This window comes from Sinocyclocheilus grahami, unplaced genomic scaffold (genome assembly GCF_001515645.1).
Source record: "Sinocyclocheilus grahami isolate Dianchi unplaced genomic scaffold, SAMN03320097.WGS_v1.1 scaffold1773.1, whole genome shotgun sequence".
Taxonomy (NCBI): domain Eukaryota; kingdom Metazoa; phylum Chordata; class Actinopteri; order Cypriniformes; family Cyprinidae; genus Sinocyclocheilus; species Sinocyclocheilus grahami.
This window is the reverse complement of record NW_015506952.1, coordinates 77,888-88,787: the sequence shown is the minus strand read 5'-3', so window position 1 is coordinate 88,787 and position 10,900 is coordinate 77,888. Positions and strand designations below refer to the sequence as shown.

At 35.6% G+C, this 10,900-nt stretch overlaps 1 protein-coding gene across 1 annotated transcript in view; it reads right to left on the bottom strand.

Moving 5' to 3' along the window:
* Positions 1-293: 293 nt before the first annotated feature.
* Positions 294-10,900, bottom strand: part of LOC107572555 (serine/threonine-protein phosphatase 6 regulatory ankyrin repeat subunit A-like) — a 32,310-nt gene continuing 21,703 nt past the window's right edge. The window contains exons 11-19 of the mRNA XM_016258977.1: positions 10,864-10,897; positions 9,951-10,161; positions 7,204-7,291; positions 6,942-7,025; positions 6,724-6,869; positions 5,439-5,521; positions 4,610-4,692; positions 4,425-4,516; positions 294-1,203 (exon numbers count right to left, since the gene is read on the bottom strand). Coding sequence (XP_016114463.1) covers positions 914-1,203; positions 4,425-4,516; positions 4,610-4,692; positions 5,439-5,521; positions 6,724-6,869; positions 6,942-7,025; positions 7,204-7,291; positions 9,951-10,161; positions 10,864-10,897 — 1,111 coding nt within the window. The 3' untranslated portion in view covers positions 294-913. The remainder of the gene's footprint in view (positions 1,204-4,424; positions 4,517-4,609; positions 4,693-5,438; positions 5,522-6,723; positions 6,870-6,941; positions 7,026-7,203; positions 7,292-9,950; positions 10,162-10,863; positions 10,898-10,900) is intronic.

Below are 10,900 nucleotides of genomic sequence, written 5' to 3'. Positions count from 1 at the left end.
TACGAACCCTGTATAACAATAAATTTATACAAATATAAAAAAATAATCAGTAAATGGATTTAAAAGACTAGGATTGGATGAATAAAAATGTTTTCTTGTAGGCACATTCATTTATGTTCTTATACTGTATTAGTATATTATTTTAACATATAATAATTAATAACCAAACTCCGCCCATCCATGTTTTCAATTTTTTTTTAAATGTGCCAATTTTCTGTAATAAATAAAGACTCTGAGGAATCTTATGGCAAAAATTATTTATTATTTATAATTATTAATAATTGCTAACAATGTACCAAAAGGTCAAGTCACACACCTGATCTTTTCATTGTTTTTAAACTCTTATAAAATAATCACTCACACACACACATTCAAATTCAGAATCTCTCACACACAGCAGGAAGAACATTATAATTCCTCAAAACAGCAGAAGAATAAGTACTCCATTTGAACCCTGAAAGGCTTTTTTTGCTCTTCATTTTTTCATAATAAATAATCCATGGTGATGCAAACCCAAATCCAATCTTCATGCACAAATGGGGATAAAAGTAGAGTCTGAAGCGCTTGGTCCCTGAAGTCTTTAGTTTAGTTTCTCCTCGTGTTTCACATGAATGCTGGGAATTACAGTCCCACAGCTGTCAATAGGAGCCGTTTGCTTCTCATAAAATGAACTTGGCTTTAAAATAATGAATTTTAGTGATGCTTGAGGGTTCAAACAGCTCGATACTGTAGAGAATAAACAAACTGGATTGTAGTGTGGGCCATTTCTGTGGCATTACTTTCCTGTTTTTCCACTTTCTCCTGAGACTTCGGCCATACCGGTCATAAAGGGACGACCCTAATTGGCATATAGTCACCTTTCAGCCAATGAGGTGTTAGATTAAGACACTGAGGGGTGGGAGGGGGTGTGTTTTCAGTACGTTTCTGAGTCTGAATCATTGAGTTCGTCATCGGGGATGATGAGGCCGTCCTCGCGGCACAGGCTGTTGAATTTGCAGTAGGAGACGTGCTTGGAGCGCAGCACAGGTAAAGGGTCAAAGGTCACGGTCTTGGATGGGCTGGAGTAGTGGTTGATGGTGGTTAAGGTGAGGCTGGACATGGTGCCGGTGCTGCTGGGAGAGATGGGCATCATGGAGGAGAGGATCAGAGCTAAACAGTCGGCCACGTCTTTGTTTGGGGCGCAAGCCAAAGCTGGAGTGTAACCTGGAAAACACATTTGATTAAATTCAATGTTCAGGCATGCAAAACTAAATCATGTTCATTCATGTTCTTTGTTTCATTTGTAAACCATTCAGTGTTTGTGTTGCATTTACATTTATTCATTTAGCAGACACTTTTATCCAAAGCGACTTACAAATCAGCTGAGTCACTGCTTCACTGACATGCAAATAACATTAGTAAACAAAAAACGCTTATATGTAGACTGACAAATATCTAACGAAACAGTCAAAGCTAGTCTAACATTTGGTCAAACACATTTGGTACTTTTAATAGTAAAATATACAGTAGAATGTTAAATGTGGTAAAAAGATACATGAAAATAAATATAATGTGACATCATGTGACAACACTGAAGAAATGACACTTTGCTACAATGTAAAGTAGTGAGTGTACAGCTTGTATAACAGTGTAAATTTGCTGTCGCCTCAAAATAACTCAACACACAGCCATCTGAGGTCTGAGCACTGACAGGCTGACCCCCCACCCCTTCAACCTCTGCAGCAATGCTGGCAGCACTCATACGTCTATTTCCCAAACACAACCTCTGGATATGACGCTGAGCACGTGCACTCAACTTCTTTGGTCGACCATGGCGAGGCCTGTTCTGAGTGGAACCTGTCCTGTTAAACCGCTGTATGGTCTTGGCCACCGTGTTGCAGCTCAGTATCTTCTTATAGCCTACGCCATCTTTATGTAGAGCAACAATTCTTTTTTTCAGATCCTCAGAGAGTTCTTTGCCATGAGGTGCCATGTTGAACTTCCAGTGACCAGTATGAGAAAGAGAGAGCGATAACACCAAATTTAACACACCTGCTCCCCATTCACACCTGAGACCTTGTAACACTAATGAGTCACATTACACCGGGGAGAGACAATGGCTAATTAGGCCCAATTTGGACATTTTCACTTAGGGGTGTACTCACTTTTGTGGCCAGCGGTTTAGACATTAATGGCTGTGTGTTGAGTTATTTTGAGGGGACAGCAAATTTACACTGTTATACAAGCTGTACACTCACTACTTTACATTGTAGCAAAGTGTCATTTCTTCAGTGTTGTCACATGAAAAGATATAATAAAATATTTACAAAAAAGTGAGGGGTGTACTCACTTCTGTGAGATACGGTATATTACTAAATAAAAATTAGGAACAGTACGTGCATGTATTTAACAAACCAAAGCTGGAGTGTAACCTGGAAACATTAAATTATTATAAATAAAACTATTTTACTAATTAAGTTATTAAATTAATAAATGTTTAGGCATGTGAAACGAAAATCAAGAAACATTTTTAATTGCTTTTGAAAAAAGTCTCTTCTGTTCATCAAGGCTGCATTTATTTGATCAAAAATACAGTAATAATAATAATAATAAGGTGCCTTTCAAATCACTCAAGGTCACCGTACATCATGAACAATAAATAAAACAGCAATAAATAACAATAAATAGCAATATCAATGAACCATAAAAAGAAAAGGAGCGGTTAAAGATTTGAGTGTAGACAGTAATCATGTAGGATAAGCTATTCTGAATAAGTGAGTTTTGAGTTTAGCTTTGAATTGGGATAACGAATCTAAGTTGCGGATGTTAGCTGGGAGAGAATTCCAAAGGCGAGGAGCAGCACGGCTAAAGGCTCTATAACCTATGGTGGTTAAAGGAGCCGTGGGTGTATGGAGAAGACCCAGTGAGGAAGAACGAAGGGTTCGAGAAGGGGTGTAGGGCTGAATAAGATCTGAGAGGTAAGTTGGAGCGAGGTTATGGAGAGTTTTATACGTGAGAAGAAGAATTTTCAATTCAATGCGATATTTGATGGGAAGCCAATGAAGCTGTTTAAGAGATGGGGTAATGTGATGTATAGATGGAGTCCGGGTTATAATATGAGCATGAGGACCTAGAGAGAATAGAGTTGGTGCCTACAAAGAGTACTTCAGTCTTATTGCCATTAAGTTCATCTTTCACTGCACACTTTCATTTGAAGCTCACATTAATAGTATAACCCGGTCTTGTTACTTTCATCTCCGTAATATTGCTCGCCTTCGTTCATCTCTCACCCCACACAGTACTGCCATTCTAGAAAATTGGGGGAGACCCAGGTTTTTATTTCGTGAAAACAGTTAATAAGGCAGATAGGTGGAAGAATGGAATCAGGCTTAGTAGATACATAAAGTTGTGTATCATCAGCGTAACAGTGAAATTTAATACCAAATTTAGAAAATATATTACCAAGTGGGAGAAGATAGATTAGGAACAACAGAGAACCTAGGACAGAACCTTGGGGGATGCCACAGCTAACAGAAAAGGGATGGGAATGAAAACTTTTTAATTGTACGAACTGTGTACGATTGGAAAGGTATGAAGTAAACCAGGCGAGAGGAATACCAGAGATACCAATAGCAGATAAACGGTTTAACAAAATATTGTGTGAAATGGTATCAAAAGCTCAAGTATCAAGCAAAACAAGAATAGCTAAAGACCCACCATCAGCAGCCATTAACAGATCATTTGTTACTCTCACCAAGGCGGTTTCGGTACTATGCTTGGGACGAAATCCTGACTGAAAACACTCATATAAGTTATTGTTACTAAGGTGAGCTTGGACCTGTGCTGCAACTGCTTTTTCATATTGTGAAATATTATTACAATTCAAAATAATTTTCTACAGTACTAAAATATATTTTAAAATGTATTCCTGTGATGGCAAAGCTTTACGGTCTCTTTTAATCAATTGAATGCATCCTTGCTAAGTATTTCTTTTAAAATAAATAATATTATGATTAATAATAATAATAGTGGGTGATGTTTCTTCAATATAGATTTCAATTTAAAAGCTTAATTGTTTTTTTATTTTAGTTTTGTATTTTGCTGTGTTATTTTAGTATAATAGAGATGGTTTGAATTTGGTTGTATTTTTGTTTTCCTTTTTCATTTTAAATTTACATTTTTGTCATTTTGTGTTTGTCATTTTTTATTAGTTCTTTTATTTCTGTCTTTTTTATTTTTATTTCAGTTGTTATTTTAGTAAAAAGTAAAATGAAATTGAAAAGAAAAAATCATTTTGAGAAAAAAGTTTTTTATATTTGATTTGAGTTAACATTTTTTTATTTTTTCATGGTTTTAGTTTTAGCTTTGGCTAGCTATAATATAATATTTCTGCTTTGAAGCAAAACCAGCTGTTTATGCTACAGGCTGTGATTTTAAACGCTCACCGTTCTCATCCACGGCAAGGACACTGGCTCCTTTACCCAGCAGCTCCTGTACGAGCACCGTCAGTCCGTGACGAGCAGCGACGTGCAGCGGCCTGAGACAAAGATAAAAACAGCTCTCTATAATCTATAAAACTGAGATAAAGAGGAGGGCAACAAATGAGCAAGATACTGTATACAGGACTCACGTCTGCAGCGCGGCATTTGTGCAGTTTATGAGGTTTCTGTCCATCACCTTCTCAAGAATTAACAAGGCACTGGTTTCATGTCCCTGCAACACATAAACGTTGAAAATTACTAGATTTGCATTACCTGATGGAAATACCTGTGCACACAAGACTGTAAAAGAGATACTGAGATTCATATACTATATGAATACATGCAAATAAATAAAAAATATGAAAATATTTATTTATATTTGGCTCTGAAAGCTTTGGACTACAGGTTTGTCACTGAAACTGAGGATCTTTTATCCACCGAGCAGCAGGAGGAATTGGTTTTATGCTCTTTACATGCTTGTTTCTGACTTCCTGTAGTTTGTCTGGCTGCAGGGCTGCACTGATGTACAGTAGATGTCGTGTTTGATGTAAATCAGTACGTGATTGTGTGTTTGGTACCTTACTGCAGGCCAGATGCAGGGCTGTGTTTCTGTGAGCGTCCTGTAACGTCATATCAGCTTTAGCGCCGCTCAACAGCACCTCTGACAAACACAATCAGCACCTCACATTAATATCATGATTAACATGATCACAGCAGCTTCCTGAACAACAACACATCTGCTGTAATGACACCGGCCTCTGAAGGAAACTAGCGCCACCTTGAGCCACAGCAACGCAATAACACGCCAGAAGTCTGTATTAATACCAGTGTTGATATTGTTTATTAATATGAAAACTATTAAAAATGACTGAAATTAATTAAATCATAAATATTAGATTAAAAAAAACAAACTTAAAAATTTAGAAATTTGGGATGTCGTGTTTGATGTAAATCAGTACGTGATCGTGTGTTTGGTACCTTACTGCAGGCCAGATGCAGGGCTGTGTTTCTGTGAGCGTCCTGTAACGTCATATCAGCTTTAGCGCCGCTCAACAGCACCTCTGACAAACACAATCAGCACCTCACATTAATATCATGATTAACATGATCACAGCAGCTTCCTGAACAACAACACATCTGCTGTAATGACACCGGCCTCTGAAGGAAACTAGCGCCACCTTGAGCCACAGCAACGCAATAACACGCCAGAAGTCTGTATTAATACCAGTGTTGATATTGTTTATTAATATGAAAACTATTAAAAATGACTGAAATTAATTAAATCATAAATATTAGATAAAAAAAAACAAACTTAAAAATTTAGAAATTTTGCCTTGGTCACTAACTGAAAATAAGCTGAAGTACTATACTATAACTAAAATTGACATAAAAATAAAGCTAAATAGGAATGAAAAAATAATAAAAATGACAAAAGCACATAAATTACTAAAACTAAAGCTAAACATAAATATACAAAACTAATAAAAATGACAAAATGACAAAATGAATAAAACTAAAACTGGAATAAAAATAAAGATAAATATTTAAAAAAAATCAAAACTAATAAAAATGACAAAACCACATAAATTACTAAAACTAAAGCTAAACATAAATATACAAAACAAAACTAATAAAAAAGACAAAATATAAATAAAGAATATAAATAAAGATAAATATAAAAAAAAATCTAAACTAATAAAAATGACAAAAGCACATAAATTACTAAAACTAAAGCTAAACATAAATATACAAAACAAAACTAATAAAAAAAGACAAAATGACAAAATTAATAAAACTAAAACTGGAATAAAAATAAAGATAAATATTTAAAAAAATCAAAACTAATAAAAATTACAAAAGCACATAAAATTACTAAAACTGAAATAAAAATAAAGCCAATTAAAGAAAAAAACTAATGACTGATCAATGCACATAAAATTATTAAAACTAAAACTGAAAGTAAAAAATTTAATCTAAATGGAATTGACAAAAGCATATAATTAGTCAAACTAAAACTACAACTAAAATGAAAACTGAAAATAAACCCTTAGCGTTAAAAAATACTGTTTTGCAAGGTTAAGAAACGTTATTTACAAAAGTAACATGTTATATTGCAGTTTTACTTCAAATAAAAGTAACTAATTCTGTTACATTGTAACATTTGACAGTTAGAACTTTAAATAGAACTTTATTTGTTACTTTTAAGCATTTGTTACTCGTGTTGTTCTGATCCCTGCTAGTGTTTTGTATGCGCGTGTCTCACCGACGGCGTTAGTCTGTCCGTTCTCGGCGGCCATCATGAGCGCTGTTTTTCCCAGCATGTCGATGGCGTTGACCTGAGCGTTGTGACCCAGCAGCAGCTGCAGACACTCCCCGTGATCGGTGTACGCCGCGGCGTGAAGCGGAGTCCTGCGGGACACACGAAACACATCAGCAGTGCTGCTCTGAAACATCTGATCCACGAGGAAACCCCGTTCTCACCTGGACTGAGAGTCTGTGGCATTTACAATCGCTGGACCTAAAGTCTCTATCAGCATCTCAGCCGCAGACTCATGATCATTAATACTGAAACAGAGAGACCAGAGAGATGCACTGTACGTAAATAAAGATTACTGGAGTATGTTTTACAAGTAAATACTATTTCGGTCTTTCTACTTCAAAATTTCACATTTAATTCAGTGCTTTAATACAAACATTTAATATGTAGATTAATATGCACATGATATGAGCAGGTGTTTCTTACACGGCGCAGTGCAGCGGACTGAAGGAGTTTCCCTCCGGCCTGTGAAACACATCGTACTCTAACAGCAGCTCAACACACGCGTCATGACCTGAGATGAACAGATCAACATATAAGAGAAAAATACATCACATCATGAAGGGTCTATGATAATGCTTCATTTATTACCGCCTGGCATCTAGAAAACATCTGCTAATTTGCAAAAAAGGTATACTATTCCTTAATTTGATGATGCAAAATATATCAATAAAAACAGTCACAGTTTTTTTTTACTATAGTTTTTATTAATATTTATACATTTAAATTATTTTATTTCAGTTAATGTTAATTTTCCTTCAAGTCACAATTAGTTTTTTTCTTTTTAATGGTCTTAGTTTTAGTTAACTATAATATACCTGTGTATCATTGAACTTTTTTTTTTTTTAGCTTTTTTTCTCCACAAAACCTGTCGTTTTCTGTGGCTGTTTGTATGTAGCAAAACACAGATGCAGCAGAAAACATCAGGCTCATGTTTGCATGGTCTTCTGTCACTGGCCATAATCCTGACCTTGAAATCAGGATTAGACATAAAATAATGTCTTGCATGTGAAAATAGGCTGAAAATTGGACAAATAGTGCTCAGATTCAGACAGGAATCATATGTATGTAACAGCTTTTCTGCTGATTAAGGAAGAATACAAGATTTCTTCACTGCACAAATGGTGGTCAAAAGCAAAAATGCTACAAAATGCACGTTTTGTCAGAAATTGTGACGTGCCACAGCAAAACAGCCACTATTTCACAAAATTAGCAAGACACTAGTATATCACTGAGCAAATACTGTATAATGCAGGGCGGTGTAGCTGTACATCACATTATTTTGCTCGGATGACAGTAACAGGGGTTAAAGTAAAAAAAAAGATTTTGACTGAATTTTTTCTCAGCCAAACCCCATTCCACAGCCATACCCGTCACACACCCAGTTTAAGAGCAGTTTTTTTTGTGTAATTAGGAGCCCTTGTCCTCCTTATTTAAAAAAATTTAGGAGCACCTTCTGATCAATAATAAATTCTGATCAAAAATTAGCCTTGCTAATACGAGGTGACATTTGACTCCTTAAAGTGACTTACAGGGGTATTTTCTTTTTACCTTTGTAATGGCATTTTTCTAATTTTATTAAATGTATGCAGTGTTTCCTAGAATTTTTTCCAGCTGTGGTGGCAGGACTATTTCTCATGGACCACACCCCCTGCCCACCAAAGAATCATGTGCACTCAGAATTAAATTTATTTTAACTAAAAAAAGACAAGTAAATAGTAAATAATAAGATAAGAACAAATAAATTAATGACAATCAATAGCACAAACAAAAATAATGACAAGATACAAATTAAATTAACAGTACTTTTTTACAGTAATTTTTTTCCGTTAGGTCCAACTATAATCTATTCAACTGTAAAATAACTCTGGTTAGTCTTCACTGTATAATGAAAGGCAGCAGGAGGTTTATTTAGGCTGCTGTCTCTTTAAGACCTCATGCACGGATCTAATATACTGATACACATGGCTCTATGCTTACTTTTCTTTTTAGGAGCGCTTGTCCACCTAATCCACCTTTTTTCCTAATACGAGGTGACATTTGACTCAAAGTGACTTACAGGGGTATTTTATTTTTACCTTTGTAATGGCATCAATTTCATCTGTCAAATTCAAAAATGTATGTTTATAAGCTTTTTCAAATTTATATTTAAAACAATATAATAAGAAGTAGAATAAGACAAATAAGTCACCAATCAAATGAAAGTATTAATAAAAAATTAATTTGTACTACACAGGTGGCACAGAAGAACACAAAAGTGACATTTTCAGACGTTTAATGAGGCTCAGAGGTGGCATGAGTGCAATTATATTCATACATTCATGTGGAGATTAATGTTTTTAATATACAATTTTGAATACAGTAATATTAAATTATTTAAATAACTGAAATGATACGCTAAAAATGAAACTAAATCCGTCAGCAGGTGGCGGCAAGTCACTAATTTTATCACTGAATCATTCATTCAATTGATTCGTTCGAACGGCTGATTCATTCAGGAATGAAGCATGTGACTGTCTTTATGAATGTGTAATCATGAATCACCGACTCACTAAATTCATTCAAAAACACACTTTCATTGAATGAATTAAACACCACTGTGTTTGCTTTTAGAGATGCGCAGCGGCTGAGCTGTTACTATATTTGGAACTATTTTCGTCGATGAAATAGAGCAAAATCAGGCAGTACTTGTTTATTGAACTGTTGTATTAAATCAATATCACATTTGCAAATTAAAAGTTGTCACTCTCCTTATCGCGATCTGTGGGCGCACAGAAAATGAAAGTGAGCGAGTGAGTTCTCAAGACTCAAAAGCATGTGCAAATGATTCGTTCCATCATCTGTCATCGCGTTATAATCGCGGAACCTGCGGGAATGAGTAGAATAATTATTAATAGCCACAATCCCACACCGAAATTCAAGTCCAGCTCTGTGTTCTCTGCTAATAACCCGACTGTGACTGATGCGAGCGGCATCACTATGTTGCCACTGAGAAGCTGCAGCCGTGGCAGGGATGAGTTTTGGTACAACAACAACAATGCGTTAAATGTTTCTTTTCCCCTAATTTTTTCCAATTGACGGAAATCCGTCGTAGACACGCTGCAATTAATGGAAATCCGTCGTAGCGATGGAGAACTTTAATCCCTGCAGTAAGGGTAACATCACACATGTACCGTTATAACAGGCCCAGTGCAGCGGTGTGTAACCACAGTTGTCCTTGAGGACGAGGACAGTCTTCTGGGCCTTCAGAAGGGCCCTCAGGACCCCCACATGACCGCAGGCAGCCGCCAGGTGCATAGGAGAGCGCCCCCTGCTGTCCTGAACCAACAGACTGGAGCTGTGCTGCAACAGCACCTCCACACACCCCTGGTGACCCATCACTGCCTGTCACACACACACACACACACACACACACACACACACACACACACACACACACACAGAAGAGATTAGTTTAGAATGACTCTGAACAACTTTACAGGAATGTTTCAGGTTTAGGACAAGTCTGTTGGCAGCATGTGTGGCATAAAATGGATTAACATAGAAAATAAATGCATCTTACCTCTCAGTTTTTGTTAAATAAATGAGTAAAAATAAACTAAAAATAAAACAAATAAAATAAATGAATATCAAATATAAACAAACAAACAAACAACATGCTGTAAGCAGCATTTGTGGCATAATATGGATTACCAAATAATTTCAACTCGTTTTAATATTCAGGTTTTGTTCAATCAGTCAATCAATCAATCAATAAAAATAAAATTAAAAATATAAACAAACAAAACCATATTGTTTCAAGTTCAGAACAGGTTAAACTCTCAAAAGCACATGGCCTGGTTTACTATATTTGTTAATTATTTATTTTTTATAAGGTATTGCCAATATATATATTAATATTTTACAAAAATTTTATTTAAGCTTAATATTTTCAAAGATTTATTATCATTGCATTATTGGAACTTAACTTGTATTGAAGCCATTCCTTTAAAACTAAATTACAGAAAAGTCTCATTTAGAAAAAGATAAATAGAGAGTAAAGTGAAAGTTCAGATGAACTGGCAGGTGGCTGAGTGTGAGACTGACCCCGCGGTGGAGGGCCGTCCTGCCCCATTTATCTCTG